Consider the following 19,390-nt stretch of genomic DNA (forward strand, 5'->3'; position numbering starts at 1 on the left):
TAAGCAAACTCACAAAGGGGCTGGAAGCCATAGTTCACGGGTAACAGCTCAGAGATGTCTCTAATGGCTGAACAAATTGAACCCGACGAGACAGGAAGATGTGGAATTGGGCTCTTCTCTCTCCACATAAGAGTAAAATGTAGTTTGTGAATTGACTAACACTTGAACATGAAACGTGCTATAGAAAAGTCAGCATTGAATGACTTTGTGGGACAATTCTGTACTGGGGACATAGGATCAGCATATGGGAAGTAGCAAAAGTTGTCTGATCTAAGGACCTCGTATGAGACAAGACAGCAGGAGAAGTGCCTCTCAATTCCATCAGCGCTGCCATTTCTGTGTCACACACGAACTCTCAACCTCTGGGAATCACAGCTGGGAAAGATGGAGTCACTGGATTTCTTGGCTTCTTGGTGGGCTATTTCAGAGGAAGGAAGGCTGCATAATAATGGTAGTGTTCTTACAGTAATTGCCCAGCTTGATTTGGAGAGAATCGCTTCACATCAGCACCGCTCTCCTTAAGCCCAGCTTAATCAAAACTAGGTTAGCAGAGGACTTTTGGCTCCATTATGCCGGGAGCTAACTCTTCCCCTTCTGGACCCCACTGTCTTTGTGCAGGTCAAGGAGTTCTCTTGACTTGCCCTTGATTTTACGTAGTGCTCAGCACTGCAATGTTCCCACCAAGGCTTCCATCGTCCAGATTACCATCGTCACTATGGGGAGGATCTACAACAATCTGAACGATAAGGTCATGACCAGTGAATACAGATCATTGTCCAGCCTTATCTAATGTTGTATCTTGAGCATATGGAAGAGAGCTTAGTCCTCTAAGAGAATATCCACCTCTGTAGTCAGGACATACTGAATGTTTTGTTTTCAGAGTTACACATCACCCAATATGTAATCAATGCAACTTGTTTGCCCCAGTTTATCTTGCATAATATCATAAGCACTGACTACCATTGCTTATTTATATGAAATTGCATTCTTTAACTTGATTTGACACTGTACTAGGTCTCTGCTTCCCTCCCAGCAACAGCACATGGAACGGAAGAAGTTTGATTTGGAGTAGAAATCTATGTGTTTATATAGATCAAGGCAGAGGTATTATTTCCTATATAAAAATTAATGAATGCAATAATCACAGACAGCATTCACTACCAGAAAGAACACAGGCTCATTGACCTAGCAATAAGCTCAGGCAGGGCTTTATGGATGGAGTTTTTTGCTAATTAGTTTGATAGAGAAAAGAAACACTGCACAGCACAATGAGGAATAAAAGCTAAATAGCCAAATATGTTTGTGCCCTCATCTTTTGTCTTCTCTGCCACTTCCTTCCCATATTTATTCAGCTGATATTTAAATGACTGAAGACTATAACAAAGAGGAAGCCTTCTAACTGTGTAGGCCATCTTTTCTTTATTGAAAAGCTGAGCTTTTTAAGCATTTTGCTTTTTTTTTCCTGTAGATCTGTATACATAGCTAAAGTGCGACAGAAACTTAACTAAAGGCTGAAGACACAAGCCCACATCTGAGCCTGGACCTACACAACAAACATTTTGCTGGGGCATAGCCTCAGTCTTCTGGAGAGATCATGCTTGCAGCTTGGTAATAGGTGTTTGACTACCCAGTGCCCTTGTGGCAATGGATGCAGGAAGAGCACAGCTCATTTATGTCATCTATTCTATATATTTAAGACACAGCAGGGAGGGCTGGTACCAGATTTCAAGGACCAGAAGCAGAGATTTTAATTCTGTAATGAATGTTATATTCTTATTGTAACTCCTGCTGCTTGATTTTCAAAGCCTAGAGTCCCCCCGCTCCCGCTTTGAGAAGTGGCTCTGGCAGGATTAGGAGGCAGATGACCTGACTTGCTGCCGAAGTGAGCGTTGCTGGAACATCCTGCCTCAGCATCCCAGTCCCTCAAAGGGCTTTTACAATGACTTCCACTTTGCTTTGTGAGCTGTCAGTCAGGAATGCTGAAACGACCAGCTCTCATACTGTAACACATGGCAAAACTTCCCTGATGTGGGCAAACAGGACAAAGCGTCATAAGAAGTCAGCATAAAGAGCGCTGTGAGACCACAGTTCTGGGCTCAGAGGACCAAAGTGTCAAGAGATTTATTTAGGTACCCGAAAATGCAAATAGGTATTTATTAGATATTTTGCAGTATGTAATTCTGTAATTTTTATTAAAACCCTGTGAAATAACACCCTTGCTTGCCTAAATCCTTTTAGAAATTCCATCTCTTAGGCACTGAAATACTCTAAACATTGGCCTTCAGTGCTGTAGGAAGTCAAGTTACAGAGAAAGATAGCAGCCTGCTCGTATTTCAAGGGAGATTAAGAAAATGTCAGTGTGAAACAGCAGAGCATCCAGCTAAGATGATGATCACCACTGGGCTAACCATGTCCTAGAAGCCTCTTACTCTCTTATAATGAGAAAAAAAACCAAAGAAAAAGTGAGCAAATAAGGGTAAGTTAGGTGTCTAATGCAGCTGCCGGTAAGGACAAATGCCTGTATTCAAGATTAAGTCATTAAATTTATTGAATATTCATGTTTAATGAAGTACAGGGTAAATCTCTTGTGTTTTTGTTTAGGGCTTTGTGATGTACATGCAGATCAGATTCAGTACTGACGATATTAATCACCCCATCTTCCCTCAAGACCTATGGGTAGCTGTTGTCATTTCACATAGTTATTAGCAGTAGTATGTCTCTGATTCTTGCCATTTCTCCCTTCTGCAGTGCTGCAGTTCTGTAATGTACCATGTGGAAATGGAGAGAAGAGATTTGTTTTGTCTTTTCCACAATACCTGAACTGCTCCATACACACGGGTCTCAGCCATGGATCTGAATCTCCATGAACCGAAATGCCAGCTCGTAGAGCTGGAAGTTACACACAGACAAATGAAAGTTCATTCCCAAAGCACCATCTCTTTTTGGTCATCTTCTACCCTGGCGCTCACCAGAAATGAAAGGCATTGAAAGCAAAATTGTCACTTTCCAAAATCCATCCATAGTATAAAAAGTGAAATTCACGGTCTTATCTCCCATCTTTCAGTCAGTGCTCACTGCTCAGAACCACCACGGCATCGCTTACTCCATTCTCACACCTGGGCCACAGAGAGACAATAAAAAAATTTACTGAGGAGGAAAGTAAAAATACAAACACACTCACAGACAAGAGTTATACAGCTATAAACATGAAAAGTAACATGTTAATATGGTTTTTTTAAAACTTGTTTACTTTGTGAAGTTCTGACTTTAGTGTATATCAGCAATTCCACATCTGCTCACCATGACTTGAGATATCACTGCTGGACTGCGCTTTGTATGAGCACACATAGCTGCATGAATCCTTATTAATACAAGCTTACAATCCTTACAGAGCTTGTTTCAGAGCTGAAACTTACTAGTGAAAATTGATCTTTCCTTCACTTACACCAGAAAGAAAGACAGAGTCCCCCATCCTTGTACTCCGCAATTGCACCAAGCCTCCCCAAGGATAACAGTACATACAGCTGGAGTGCAGAATAGAAGGAAACACGATTTCTGATTTTAAATGCCTAAGCAAATTTGCATCCAATTTCCATGCTTATTAAAACAAAATAATTTTTCTCTCTGCACATAAAGGGCTTCGCTCCTCTAGTGACACAGAGAGGGCTGTTTCAGATGGGCTGGGAATCGCAGGTGCTGGTTAAACTTTGTCAGGCCTGTCTGCAGAGCAGAAAACAAACCCCCCAGGCCCCAAGCCTGCAGATGTGCACTTAATGAACTCTTGAGTTCATCTGCTAAGAGAAATCACCCATGTCTGTCATACATCACATGTATTGAGCAAAGGGGAGAGGAGAGCCTGGGCAGCATCCCGTCCCCTCCTTCCGGAAGGAGCAAGCCCTACAGTACAGAATGGAGCACATGAACGTGCTTCCTAACGACTGCTGTGGAAAACACTTTAACGCAGCAAAGACTGGAGACCATAGAAACCAAATATAGTTCCTTTTCATGTGTTTCACTTAAGCCCCTATTAGTTTCTTTTGTGCCAGAAAGTAGGAAGGCTTGGAGTGGGAATTTGTCGATGGTTTACCACAAACCCTATGCTTTAAAAAAACCCCACAAAATCATGTAGCTAGACTCAGTGTGATGAGAGACCCGTGAAGAAACTAGAGTCTTCGTGATGGTGATTTAATTAGTATTGATAAAAATGAGAATTAAAGGAGAAATCAATCTGCTGACTTCCACAGGCAGGCAGTAAAAAACAGGTTTATCTTTCACTGTTTATTGAGCTCTTACATACAATAAATTCAATAATGGTCTGGTGGGTGTTTATGTATATGATAATACATCATTGGACTTAAAGTAAGCATAGTCTTAGACTATGAAGGTAACAAATAAGACTTCAGACAGCATCATGTTCCTAAGCTCAAATATTCCCAGAAAGACAGTGGGAGAGGAAGGGGGAGAACAAGGAAAAAGTGACACTTAAAGCAAACAGAGTAAATAATGCAACCACGTTGATCCCAGTAATAGCAAACAGTTAAAAGTGATAATGGAAGTTACTGGAGTAAAGCAACAATGTATCAAATATAGACAGAAAGCAATTACAAAAGGTATAATAGAAAATTGAAAGGACAAAGCTAGCTGATGTAAAAAGCTCACAAAAGCTCTGTAAAACATTCAAGGGGAAGAAGTTGCACTTGCTAATAATAATCCATGAAGGCTCAGGGAATGCTAATTAGCATAGAGCTGCTCTTCATTTGTACAAGGATGTATGGGCCTGTTCCAGGTTTAAATAAATGACAGAGACTAAACTCATTAGTGTTCTTTTAAAAGTAAAAAAAATTTACAGAGTTCTGGCATCAGTCAATAACGCACCAGAAATAGATTTACTGGATTTTCAGAGACTTTCAGAGATTTTCTAAAGCCACCAGTCTATCTGCAAGGAAAACACGACTTACCACACGTAACGTGAACCCACCACTGAGTGCGATTTGAGCCAATGCTGTTGTGCTCAGCTCAGGGAATTTGCTACCTTTCAGGCCTTTTCTGCACCACTCATTTTATTGCATCTACCTTTGCAAGAAGCCCAATTTAAATTACTTGCAGACTGGAAAGAACAGAAATACAGATACCATACAACACAGGGAATACCGAATAGGAGGAAAATTAGACACCAGTCATCTCGGGGTTCAATTCCACATGCAGCCTCAGCTTTTCTGGACAAGTCAGTCCAGAAACTACTTCGACGTCTAGTAGGATTTTCAAAGCCACCTTACCTACCAGTACTTAGTCCATGTTTCCTCATCACAGGGCTGAGAAGGGTACTCATTACTTACTAAAATTGCTAATTCTACAGTTGCCCTTTCAGTAGCTGAAGAACAAAATTCACGCAAGGAAGAACAGCAGCAGGAATCAAGTTGTGGTCGCAGGTGAGTGATGCTGAAGGCCCACAGCCTTGCCTTCTTATTTTCACAGTATGGACACATTTGCTAATAGAAAGCAAAATATCTAAGGATAACACCGTACACAGTATTGGACTGCTGTACCAGAGGATGGCATGTTTGCTGTCAGCCTTGACTGAATTAATTTTCTTTTCTTTCTTTCTTTCTTTCTTTGGCGAGTTAAAGAAGTTGGCAAGGATCACAGCTATTCTGCTGTGTAAAAAGTAACCTGGTAGGAGGTGGGGAGCCTCGGTCAGTATATCAGCACATAAAGCAGTAACATTCATTTTAGAGATTTCCTCCTGAAATCCTGTCCTCTGTAGGAAGAGCAGCACTGAGCTGGCTGGCATGTTGGGCACTTCACCCTGTTTGGCCCCAAAGAGATCTACAGACCCAATCTCACACTACATTATCATTTTTCCCCTACATGTTCTTAATTAAGAAAAAACAAATGAACACTTAGCCCCAAGACTCTGATTCATACAACTATGTATCTTCAGTAGTGCAACTCAGCAAATACTGAAAGTCAGATTTTAAAAATAAACACAACAAAGACTATCAACTGTGAAGAAACCTGTGCTTCTCCACCCTTGCTGAGAATGCTCATTTCTCTGTTTTAAGATTCAAGTATTTGTTTTCTTCCTTTTAAGCACATTTGTTTTTTAAATTCTTTATTTAACAACATGGTTGCTTATGCATCAAAAACACTTGTTCTTGGAATCTGACAGCCATCTAATAAAGATGATGCCTTAGAAACTAAGCTGAACCATCTATACAGAACTTGTAAAATTCAATATTAATGATCCATTTCATTCTTAAACAATACAATTCTCTGCATCACTGATGAGCCAACCAAATATATGTAATATTCATTGTTGCTTTTGATAGAAAAATCAAGTAACGTGCAACGCCATCTTTATCCGTAGGACCTTACTCTCACGTCCAACAGAATTCAGTCATTTGCCCACATTTAGCTCAGCAAGCAAATGAATTAATCATTCTTTCACTATTGTGCCTGCAAAAAATAGTAAACACCGAGCCTTGAAAGCTTTCTAGTAGGCGTCAACATCTAAGTGTTAGTCCCATTATGCATTTATTCTCTGTATTAAGATAAAGTAATTAAAGATGCAACAAGCAGCTTTAACTGACATTTTCAGTAAGAAATACTAAAAAGGCCAGTCCAACTGGTACTGAAGTCTTGGTTTTAAGAGCACAAGATCAACTGCAAACCTTAGAGATGCAGAGCAAATGATGCCTAAATATTCAACGCAGGAGAGTACCGAAGGTAATCCTAAACCAAATCCACCATTTCTGCACTGAAAAGCACTGTAACGCAGTCACGCTGTATACAGGAGATCCGCTAGAGCTACCTGCTGTTACACCAACAAGGCAGAGCTGTCACCACCCCAGGTCTGTGGGTACCTGGGCTGAGCAGCTGGAGGCCGGAGGAGTTTGCCCAGACCACCATGTTCATACAAATATTCCCTCCCAGTGCCCCAGTCAGAGTGTTCATGGCTAGCGTGCACACACCTCAGTCTATCCTCACTTTATGCATGTGGCTCTGGGGACTTGAGAGACCACATTGCTGATTTTTCTGCTTGGGTCTATGTATCTGATTACTGGTTTCTAAATATAATTGGAGAGAGTGATTTCTTGGCATTTCATTCCGCTTCAGAAAATTATCTATCTCATGCGCTAGTTTTCTCTGTGTTCTCAAAGAGCACCATGACTTCTCTGCCAAGTGAGAAACTGCAACCTATAGTTTTTGTTAGGAATAAACACTTCAAAAGCAGAATAAACCTCAAAACACGGGGCTGGAAGCAAGTAGGCCACCAGTGTGCTGCAGAAGGCAAAGAACAGAAAATTTTGAGAAGAGACGTCAGGCAAATCCTAGGTTTAGAAGCAAGCATCAAATTAGCAAGCATTAACACTTTTTTTTTCTTTTTCTTTTTATTAACAGCATTTCCAAAGTTTAAGATCATCAGCAAGTCCCACAGTCCAGAGGTCAGAATATCTGGTACTCCCTCAAGGCACATGGACATGTGCATTTCTTCCTCACACATTCCCCCAAAGTAGCAATACCTTTCTTAACATTCACCAGCTTAAAATAAAGATGTATTGAAAACGTACAATCTATTCTAAGTCTTACGACACTTTTTTACCCCATATATTGCATCACAGCAATATAAAATGCAAGGTCATTGAGTAGAGAACATGATAGTTTATTAGAACTTCATCTCAAACTCTATACATACATGCTTTTCCAACATTCTTCATTTTTAGTATTATCTTGTAAGAATTTCCCTCAGAGAGATTAGAATGATCACGGAACGAAGTTTTAATTATTTAGGCCCAAAGTAATGCAAAATACCAACAAAAATAGCATAAACCTTTAGCATCCAAATTTCTAAGAATGGTAGGGTTTGTAAGCTTAAATATTTAAGTGTAAAGGGACTTTATTTCAAGTACTGTAAAAGAGAAACATTGCCACTTACTGGCAGTACCAATGTCTTTGCAATATTTGTAGGCATTTATGTGCGTCTTTCAAAAGCTCTATTAACCTTTATACTATTTGTCAATAAAAAGCCCCATTAACATTTAAACTGTGTATGTCCAACTGCCTACTTCAAACAAGAATCAAAAGATAGCCTGTAAGAAACAGTTATTTATTACAGAGTACATTATTGGGACTATACACATTGATGATTTTGAAAAGCTCACATTTCTTACAGTAAAAAACAAAAAAGTAAAAAAAAAGTAAAGGAAAAAAAAAATCAATCATTGATTGGCAAAAAGGCTGCACATGGCCTGAGCAGAAGATGTGACAGCCACACAGGCGAATGGCTGTCACTGAAAACACAGTACAGCTTTGGAAAGAATAGTACAACCAGCTGGAGCCGCTTCAGGAATACTGGAGGTCTAAAGACATCACACTGTATATGAAACTGAAATTTAAACACTGCTTTTGCAGTGAGAACATCAGAACTTAACTGACCTTAACAACTAGCCTTACCTGATGTTAACAATTTGTCTTCATCGGGCAAAAACTTGACTTTAATCAAAGATAACATAATCATTGGGTAAGAACTGAAATCACAGCTGTGCAGATGACAGACTCTTCAGTCAAGCTGCTGAACTGGAAGTGCCAAAGACATAATTCACCAGTTAATGTGTGTCCCCCAAAACTGTTTCAAGCACCACTGATTTAGTAAAATCCCTATGTGCTGCTTCTGTAAAGTAGGTATTTCAAAAGGTAAGGAAAAATGATCCCAAAATCTAGAGACAGTCTATGACCACTGCTTTCACAAGTCATTAATGAAGACAGCATGACCTGTTCCACTGAAGAGAAAAAAAAAAAAATTAAAAACAAAAATCATTAGTTGTCTTCAAGTATGGGAGATGCACTCACAGTGACAACAGAGGCATTCATTTCATTACTTTGCAACAAGGAAATCTACAGACTCCATAGAAAATTTACAACCAAAATGGAGCTAGGGTGACAAATGGCATGAGTGTAGCAACAACAAAAATGTCAAGTCCGCAAATTTAACAAAAATAGTTTTTAGCGGCTTCACTTCCTCAGGCTCCAGTTTGATGGAGCACCACTTCATGCAATCGCCCCTTCCATTCTACGTCCGTCTTGTCTTCTGTTTTTTTGTTTGTCTCTTTGCATCCTCTGAGCCACCTGTGTCAGAACCTGTCTGTCCAAGAGCACGTACTCCTTGCAGTCGAGTTGTCAGCTGTAGCAATAAGGGAATAAGCTGGGCAAAAAAAAAAAAAAAAAAAAAAAAAAGGGGAAGCAGCTTGTGGTTACAATGGTATATAAGGTCTGAACAATAACGTTCTTTAGACCCACGGATCTCCAAACAAACAAACAGAATTTACTGCATAAATGGCATATCTACAAAGATATCAAAAAATGGCGCAAATCTTGGGAAAGAATCAAACCAAATTTCTGGGAATTTCTGATAAGCAAAACCTAAAATGATTGTCACTAACTTTTTTTCCTGCAGTCATCTAGCCAGGAACAGCAGTCTGAATCCCGAGTTTAGAAAATGACAGCTATTTTCAGTGGAGTCACTTTCAGTAACACTGTAGAAAATCCTGGAGAATCCCATGTTCTGTGCTGTCTTACCCAAGTTTGAGAGGAAATCAAACTGCACAGACAAATTTCTTTTCTTTATCAGCAAAACAGAAATCCAGTCATATCAGAGAAGACTAGAAGAGCATGACTTGTTAACAAAGACAGAGGGGGTTATATAGTAGGTAGTTATATTCCTCTTGAGAGCTTTTCACTAGGGAGGGTGTAAAGCTAGAGACCAGACTCAATGATTTGCAAGATTTCTTCCAGTCTGATTGTTCCTGAAGCCAATAAAATAATTATTTTCATTCCTACTATCACTGAGTCTGGTTATCTGAATTTGAATGATGCTGTACTGGGGTTTTTTCCCAGAGCTATCAAATGAGAAGACAAAATTCAGAAGCAGCACAGGAACTCACCTTCACACTAAGTTTTTTTAAAGGACAGTAGCTGTCCAAAAACTTGGCTACATTGTAGCTTTTCTTAAAATGTGTCACATAAGGTGACTGCTGACTGCATCTCTGTCTAGATAACCACCTCAACAAACCCTTACTTAACACAGTACAAAGTATTCATTGACAGGACAATAATATTTGGGTAAGACAAAAAACCACATGACCTACCTTATCATGGTTGTAACCAGCCAACAACAGAAGCAGCGTCAGTGGTAACGCGATGTAAGATCCTTGGGCAATATCTTGTTCAGGCAGCTTTCTCTGAAAACAGTGGGGACCGTGGATTTGTTTTTTAATCTTTTTTTTTTTTTAAACAGTCATTTCAACTATGAAATCCCTCAGCTTTAAGCAATGACAGCAATAGGATCATGTGGCACATCCAGGCCTTCCCATCTGACTTCCTCCTAAGTGCTGCTCTAAGATTTACTTTACCTTCAACTTCAAAGCAGTCCCCTTGATCAGATTCATTCATCTGTTACCTTCTTCTTGGGGTTTGCCTTTTTTTAAAGTTAATTCACCGATGGTCAGTCTCCACTTTACAGTCAACTTGGTGTGCTTGGATTTACCCATCACATGCTGCCCAAAACTCTATGATCCCACTGATAATACTACAGCAGCCATACTAGCACAAAATCTTTCAGGCACATCTGCATCCTTCATTTATAATTGCCATTTCATGTTTCCCTCATATTTTGCCGGCATCTGAACATGCAGTGATGCAGAAAAGAAATAGATCATTCAAGTATTACAGAACAAACTTCTGTATTACACTTCACTAAAGTGACTGCACTGTTCAGAAGTGCAAAAATACACTTCTCTCTCAAGGGCAAAGTCTTCCCCTGATGCTAGTTCAAAAGCCCTCTGCTTTAGCCTCTACCTCAGCTCCAATAACTAAAACTCTCTTTTTGGCCTGGTGATACTTCTTTCATATACACAGAAGTCTTTAAAGGAATTCTGACAACAATCCTATCTTTGTCCTTCAGCCCCCGGTTACTGCAACCTTTCAGTTAGTGTCACGGCTACAATCCCTTCCTGAACTCCTTACTTGCCCCCCATAACATACCAGGTTATTACATCCCTGCCTGATGCCTTAAATGTAGCCAAATCCAAATTCATAGTCACTTTAATGCCTCTCATAAACCTCTTCATGTTTACATTAAGAGAAAGTTTGGCCAAGACTATAAAATACATGAAGGCTATACTACCAGACATTGCTCTCAAGATGAACAGTTGAACATTTAAGTATTTTGTACTTACGGTGGGACTGAAGATCAGTGTAATGTGTTTATGATATCCAATAGCAGTGAACGAAACTTGAGGCAGGGTATAGTCATACTGTGATTTAGACAATGTAGAATCCAGGAGCACCACGTAATTCTGTGGGTAAAAAATACACTCAGGCTACAGCATCAATAGCAGTCTGAGACAAAATCAGATTTAAAGGCAAAAGTCAGTTTAAAAGACTTCAAATCTGCTGAGACACTGGTCACTCCAGCATGAATACAGTACTGCAGGCGCACCAGAAGTAACACTTCAGTGTCCTTAGAGAAAAAAAAAAAAAATAAAGTGACCTAAGCTAATCTTATTCAGCAATATTCTTACCTCTCCATCTCGGAGCAGTGGTGGGAAATGGAAAAATAGGGATAGGCCTAAGTTGACTGTGTGAATTGGGTTGTCCAGATTTTCGCTTTTGTAGAGCTTCACCTGTGAGGGAAAGACAAAAGCACAAACCAGGTATTTCTGAGCCTGCACCACAATAGGTATTTCAGACATCCCACATGTTAAGGGGTAAAAGCACTTCAAAACTCATCATGTGTTTTATAAACAGAAAGTTGTCAAGTAAGAACACCTGGAATTGTTCTAATCTGGGATGTGAAAAGTCACAGAAACAGTCTTTTTACAGAACTTGAAATCATTTAGGAACAACTGATGACTGACATTTTCACATAATCTAGTGTATTAACAGTAGCCTGTGCTACGCATTAACCAGAACAGAGCAATTCTTTTAAATAATCCCAGCAGTTGCACAGGAATTTGCAGCTGGGGGTTGTTTCTGTTTCTCCAATAGGCTCATTTTGTTTGATTTCAGTTTCTCAACATTTATTTAACAAGCTAGACATCCTCAAGCTACAGAATAGGCCTGAAGTCCTCAGCAAATACAGTTTGCTCAGAAACCAGCATAATTAAAGGAGGGGTTGTATCATAGTCAAATAAGGCTGGTAGGGGCAGCAGCACCTCCTTACATGAGGCTGCCCGTACACACAAACATTTATCAGCCACTGCGCCTCCTCCAGAGGACACAGTGAGCAAAGTGATGTTTTTTCTGGACCACTCTGAAGCAGCCTTCTAGCATCTATACCATTGTTTGTAAACCTCTGGATCAGATATTTGCCAAGACTCAGCTCTCCTTGCAGACAGAGCCCAACTAAATTCTCATTGATTCTGCTCAGTGCTACCATGGTTGCAGCTCAAATCACAGCTCACCAGAGCATGTCCAGTTGTTTCATCAAGCCCACACAACCAGAAGGGACCAGACTGAGGTCACAAAACCGCTTGCTTGTGTCTGTATCAAATCTTAGCACATCTTTCAAAGACAAAAATTTCTGCCTTCAAAGCAAGGGTGATGACACACACCCATCAACAGGACACGAGCATTACATGCAACACAAGACCCAACCTAATATGAAACAGGTACAGGCTTGGATAACTTCTCTATAATCAAATTTTGACATCAATTCCTATTTGCTTAGGCTGAACTGCAAGGGTCTAAATTTCCCAGAAAGATGGGAAGCTTGCTCAGGTGCTCTTCAGTAAGGTGATACATTTTCACTTCACACCTGCTCTAACTGTTGGATCCTTTGGATGTCTCCCCAAAAATGCAACAGCTTAGCAATGAGATCTTGGCAGGTGAGATGCTAACAGACTAGTCTAAAAAAAATTCAGGCGTTGCATTTATATTTGTAGGTAACATTTCAAGAAGCTTTTAAACCTGAAAAATGTTACTTTAACTCCTACCACACTAACACCTCTTGCAGATGCTTCCAGCATTTGCACCCTAAGCCAAAAGGATCACAGGTGTTTAGCAAGCTTTTTCAGATCACAGTGTGGTCTTTTGAATTTTGAAAATTTCAGCTTTACTATTTGTCTCTTACTCTCTCTTACAACTGTACTTTTAAATTCATGTGTCCTATGGTATCGTTGCATTCATATAATGTCTTCTTGCTAGCAGACATGCATGTCAAAAATTCCAGTTATTTCAGGAATTAATGCAGTTCTCTGATATGGAAGACTCATTTCACCCCTGGTGTCTTGCTCTCCTTACAGACAGGGCATCCCTAATCAGGGAAGCAGACCCAGAGATGTACAGGCCAACCTGAGAAAGTATTTCTTAAACATACTCCCACGAAAAATGGAAACATCAAAACAAAGCGGTCAGGAACACTGGAATCTTAATTCTATCTGGAATTCAAATACACCTTCATTAAGGTATTAGTCATAATTTGAATTAAATGTATGCTCTGGCTACCGAACAATTTCCAGTGACCCTGCTAAAAAACCATTGGGAAACCAATGGCAAATACACTTGACAAAGATGAAACACTTGAACTTACACATAATGTGGAGAGATATTCAGAAGATGTAATTACATTTCCACTTAAATCAAATTGATTAATTTGCCGGAACGCTATAATATTAACATCACCAATGTCGCTGTTCCCAACCTGCAACGTAAAACACAGTCATGTTTTTACCAACAGAGGAACAGTTAGCAGAGAACAGTTAGCACAACACAAATATTGCTCACAATTTTAAGCAAAAAGTGAATTTTGTTCTATACTAACAACATGGAAACTTGAAGGCTTTCCAATTCCAAATACTTTTCCTCCAGAGTGCACAGCTCGCAATTACAGACTTGTGCATTATCAGCACAAGGCTGATGGCATTAAGTTAAACTAAAAATGGAAGAAGTATCAAAAGCAACAATTATTTTGGAAGAGGCTGAGTTGCATACACAGGACTGCCTGATATCTGAACATTGGTCTCAGTATTTTGCATCTGTGCTGAGGGATGCATATTACTATGCCAGGATGTTTATACAGCTGATTAATGAGGAATATGCTCACATCATAATATAACCTACTTCAAAAATACATAACTTTATATTCTTCAAAATTGTTTAAAATACAAAACATTTGTGTTTCTAAATCTGAACTCTGATCAGAGTAAGGAAAGACATTTACTCAAATAATAACTACAGTAACAGACAGGTTACGGTTAGGTCAGGTGCCATATCAACAGTCTGGTGCCACTGAGGCTGTACTTTTTCCAGCAGGTGTCTTTCAAACACTCCTCTCTCCTGCAGAAAATGGCAGGCTAGCCAGGATACTATTAATACAAGCTACTGCATACAGCTGTCACTTGCAGTACATAACCTTCATATGATTTTCTGGGATTGGGGTTGCCATTCTCTTCCCCTTCCCAATCAACAAGCACTCTCAAGAAGAAGACACTAAGGACGTGAAAGATTTCTGCCCTTCTGTTTTGCTGCAAAGGAGGGCACCCTGGCCAGGCGGGTGTCCGAACTCAAATAATGACCATCTCCCACTGAAAAGTTCTGGACAGCTAACGAAAGCTAATTAACCTTTGCTGGATGTCAAGAGATAAATGCGAGGCAGCTAATCTGAATCTGTAAGGATGGAGGAATATTTAACAAGATTTCACTGGTTTTCAATTCAAAGTTATTACTACATTTTATAAAGATCTGCTAGTCTGAATGACAATTTCACCTACATCAAGACTGCAGGATTTAGACCAAATAAAGCATAACAAAATCTATCTATCAATCAATAACTAAATACAAAGATAGGATAATATGACAATTTATGACACCCTCAAGTCACTACTGCTTTGTTCCACATCATAGAGAAATGCTGAAAGGTATTCTATACATATATTCTCTTGTTTCTTGGTGTATAGTTTTTGTGACTGTGAAAGAATCCTTTTCACTTGTTTACTGTTTGGGTTTTATCTTACTTCAGTTTTAAGCTATGGTGCGGACACACAATATGGGGACCGTATTTAGGGAGCTAACTTGCTAAAAGCCACTTGTCTAAACAGAATACGTTCAAATACATTGCTGCTGATAGAAAAGACATAATGCCTAGACAATGCATTTCATATTTAAGTGATACTACAAAAAAAGAAAAAATTACCTCAATTGCCCGATGCTGTGGTAAAGCTCTTTCAATGTGATCATTGCCTTCAGCTTTGAGTTGGACATGATACACACAGCCAGGCTAAAAGCAACATTCAGATGATAAATCCCAACACTGAATAATACATACTTTAATTTTAGAAAAAAGAAAGAGAATTTTCTAACATTTAAGATACATCACCCAAACAGATCTAACTCTATCCAGTTAAAGTTTTCCTTATCCTAAACAGAAAACGTAACTCAATAACACTATTAGGGGTGTTTACTGCCAGCAAATACAAAAGGGCTATCACAGAACTTTCACTACTTCATTACATTACAGTATTAAATCATCTGCTGTGAAGTGTTTTAGCTAGAAAGAAAATACATTACGCAGGCTTAAAACCTGATCAAATACTGCTTTCTGCTTCCGCAAAGTCCTTACTCCATACATAGTGGTCCCATAAATCCAGCTTTCACGTTTCCTGCAGAACAGCTTACTTCACATACATGCTGTACAATCAACATCATACATACACTCAATATCCTGCTAAAAACATGCTGTCACAGTGTTTTCACAAGAGAAACTAAATGCTTCCCCAAATTCTTTTGCCTAAGAAAATTCCCTGCTATAACACCTCAACACCTGTTAGACACATTCAGTACCTTGAGTGGGGGCTCGTGTCACGTCATGCGAACTGTCCAGTGATTGTGGGAGGCCATCACAGTATGCTGGCAGCAAGTTCCACAGACTTATACTAAAAGGTTTTTCCCCTTTACTAGAATGAATGTTCACTACATGACAGTGCTTCCTAACACAGTGAGACTCAAGGGAATCTGAGCCAGCAAATGTGATGAGAAAACAGAAATTGGTAGCTAATTAATAAAACACCTTTTATTACTCCATTAGCATGCTAACATAAAAGTAAATGACAGAGAGCATTCTAATCCTTACCAGAAGGCCACGTAGCCTGAATTTGCCCTCTTCATCAGTTACTGTGTCTTCTCCATAGATGCTACAATCCTTCTGCCCCACAGCTTCTACTGAGACTCCCTGCTCAGGCTCCCCATTTAAAGAAGAAACTGTGCCGTAACAGCTAGAGGTATAAACAGAACCAATTGCTACAGATGTGCAGATGCTGTTTTAATGCACATTTTAAGGATATTTTATTGTTATCACTGATGGAAAAAGTACTTAATATATTTAGCAGAGCATGGAGAAGAAAAGAATTTATAATGTATATGTAAAACTCTTTAAAGCATTAGAATTAGCCACAGCTCAGAGCACAATTCAGGAATCAAAGTTGCCTGACCTCCATGAACAGCAGCACTTACCCCTGAGGGCAAGGAAAGGAAGGATCTTGAAGTCAGATACCTGAATTGATCTACCGTCCCTAGAATAGTCTCTCCTCTCCCAACGGACATAGCACAAGCCACTTCCAGTGCCACTGACACAGCGCTTTCATAGCAGTGTCCTGTCATCTGGGCTTAGCTATATATCCACATGCATGAGAAAAGGCCAAAAAAAGTACTTATACACAGCATAATGAAGTCAAATTGTGCCTTCAAAAGTACCCTCCAAACCTTCAGAACAGAGGTGTATCAGGAGAAAACACACATTTTGCATAATGCATCCTGATACAGTACATCGCGTTTTGCACGGCATTTCAGCTCTACTGACCTGTAAGCTGTTCTGTAACCAGTTACCCGAATTTTAAGATTTTGTCCTTCCTGCACTTCAATCATTTGTGATGATGGTTCAAAGCGAAACTCTTTCATCATGGGTTTAAAATAATACTGCCCTGGGCTCTGTAAAGAGGCATGAAACAAGCTGTTTACTGATAGTGACGCAGAAATTCACCAACTCCAAACAATTATGTTTCTGCAAGAGCTCCCTGAAGAGCTAAAGTTCTCTGTCCCAACCGTAGGTTAAACAGGTCAGAAAATGTGAGCACTGAAAAAGAAGGAGCGCGGTGGACAATAAACCAATGGAACTCCACCAGGTGATAAAGCCTGAAGAGGGAAAGGAAACTATGGCCCTAAAACCTTACCACAAGACCTCAAGGACAGGAAAGTGACCAGGAGAGAAGGATGTCTACAAGGAAACTATTCAGGCATGTCTACACACGTGTACAGATCAATAATCTCATTAGATTTCTTTCCTCTAAGGACTCTCAAATGATCATCAACAAATTGGCTTGTTTCATGTTTACAGACTGCAATTTAGTAACTGAGATCAATCAACATCATCTACTACCTGTTGGGGAGAAATCTCTTGCCAGGTTAGATTTCACATCTTTCACTTGCTAAGATTTTAAGTGCTGTCCACTCTGAAGGACCTACATCTCTCATTGTGGGTTACGGTTTCAAAGGAGACCATGCATGCCCCTGCCACTGAAGAGAGCCAATAGCATCCCTACGTTGGACGGCAAAGTAACACAGCGTCACACATGCAGCCACATTCAGAAGAATCAATTTCAACTTACCAGATTGGAAAAAGTCAGCACGCCATTATCCTGTGTAAGGAGGTTGGACCGAAACACCCCTCCACTGAGAGACAAGAGAACTCCAGCAAGAGCCTGGTCATCCTCTGATTTGATCTATTTTTGAAAAAACAATAGTTTCAAGTGTAAGCGAGGTTGCTCTACGAAGAAGGGTTCAGTTCAGAAGCCCCTTACAGAATGCACAGATGTGCTGGCTCTGAGCACTCAGCTGTAAGCAGAAGAAAACTAACCACATGTGCAGTGTAATCCCTTCCTGTGAGAGTGCAGGGCTACAGAAGTTTGTGCTCTCAACATCTGGGCAGTCACAGCCACACATAGCATGTGTCACCAGAACAGTCATTCTCTATCACTTCATAGGACATGCTGGGGGCCAGAACAAAGTATCCCAAAGACTAGAACCAGGCACTAGTTGGACCAGACTGTACCTGAAAAAAGTCACCTTGAGGGATAAAACTCATTAAGGGAAGGTGGTCCAACTCTACAAAAGCAAATAAAGCCAGTCTTTTGGACTGCAGGCTCTAACTTCTACTTTATAAACCTTGCAAAATACCTTCTGCATGGCAAGTCATGACCTACAACTTAAGCTCATCCACTGAGATTTCTTTCCCCATGACAAAATTACCTTATCCCCAAATGCCACACACATTTGTGTTTGGCTGGGACACGTCGGTTAACTTTTTTGCCTGTCTACCTCTAACTGTGCACACCATTCATTCAGAACCCAAAGTGTTTAGGACATTACCTCAAATGTCACCCCAGCAAGAGCAAAAGCTTTGAAGTCCCCAACTGTTCCTTCTACTGCAGTCAAAACAAACCCCTCTTTCTGAGCAGTAACTGTATATTCCAAGTCACTGTGGAGTGGCCCAACACTTCAAATAAAAGGAAAGAACTTGTTTTAAAAAAAGCACTTAGATATCACACGCACACATCGAGTCACCATCGCACTTTAACTAAAGAATCCAAAAGATCAAAACAAATCTGTTAATTACCTGTAAGCACCTTTGTCATCGGTGAAAACAGTGATGAGCGGGGAAGTTGCTCCCTTTTCACCAATGACAATCTCAACACCTTCCAATTCAGGATGAATTTGCCCTTCCAGAAATAAGCCTGCTTTTCCATGAATCTCTATCAGCTTTCCAGGACAACTCTCTTGGTCATTGCAAAGGGAATTTAAGACAAACAAGAACGTCAAAAATACACTCACCATTGTGTCTTACAGCAAGAGTTTAACTACTTCCAAAGTGATCAGTTGGTGTTCTTTTCCCTTAGAATAAGAGATCAACCCACACAATTGTATGGCCTCTCAACACATCTTAAAACATCTAAACATGCCCAAAATTAATAACTAAGTTCCCAAGCTATAAGCACCTCTCCAGAACAAACATTCTGGATTTGCTAAGTGCTTTGAGGATTCATTAAATTACATATACTGCAGCCACATGGAGAAGATTCCAACAATACTCCCTTCTAGCTGATATTACACTAAACTTTGACAAAATTTTTTGAGATCAAGTTCAGGTCAGCATATGTCATACTTAATGACATAAGTAAAATTTTATTCCCCCCCCTCCAATGTATTTAGAATGTGCACAACAAAGAGGCACATAAAAAGGGGTACCTAACATTTTCTAGTGATTTCAAACAAAGCATGTTCACTTAGGAACCTGAGGGCAAGATGGACACTGACTTAACAAGTGTCATCGACTGATGGATGA

The 19,390-nt window shown here is 39.9% G+C and overlaps 1 protein-coding gene across 4 annotated transcripts in view; it reads right to left on the reverse strand.

Annotated features, from left to right (window-relative positions):
- Positions 1-7,642: 7,642 nt before the first annotated feature.
- LOC128134618 (nodal modulator 1) overlaps positions 7,643-19,390 on the reverse strand; it is a 29,272-nt gene continuing 17,524 nt past the window's right edge. For all 4 annotated transcript variants that reach the window (XM_052772550.1, XM_052772551.1, XM_052772552.1 and 1 more), the window contains 11 exons: positions 18,665-18,824; positions 18,418-18,544; positions 17,658-17,771; positions 16,853-16,980; positions 16,127-16,268; positions 15,191-15,274; positions 13,589-13,699; positions 11,580-11,681; positions 11,235-11,354; positions 10,146-10,238; positions 7,643-9,202 (listed from right to left, as the gene is read on the reverse strand). In XM_052772550.1, the coding sequence (XP_052628510.1) occupies positions 9,071-9,202; positions 10,146-10,238; positions 11,235-11,354; positions 11,580-11,681; positions 13,589-13,699; positions 15,191-15,274; positions 16,127-16,268; positions 16,853-16,980; positions 17,658-17,771; positions 18,418-18,544; positions 18,665-18,824 (1,313 nt within the window). In that variant the 3' untranslated portion in view covers positions 7,643-9,070. The remainder of the gene's footprint in view (positions 9,203-10,145; positions 10,239-11,234; positions 11,355-11,579; positions 11,682-13,588; positions 13,700-15,190; positions 15,275-16,126; positions 16,269-16,852; positions 16,981-17,657; positions 17,772-18,417; positions 18,545-18,664; positions 18,825-19,390) is intronic.

This window comes from Harpia harpyja, chromosome 21 (assembly GCF_026419915.1).
Source record: "Harpia harpyja isolate bHarHar1 chromosome 21, bHarHar1 primary haplotype, whole genome shotgun sequence".
In the NCBI taxonomy this organism is placed as follows: domain Eukaryota; kingdom Metazoa; phylum Chordata; class Aves; order Accipitriformes; family Accipitridae; genus Harpia; species Harpia harpyja.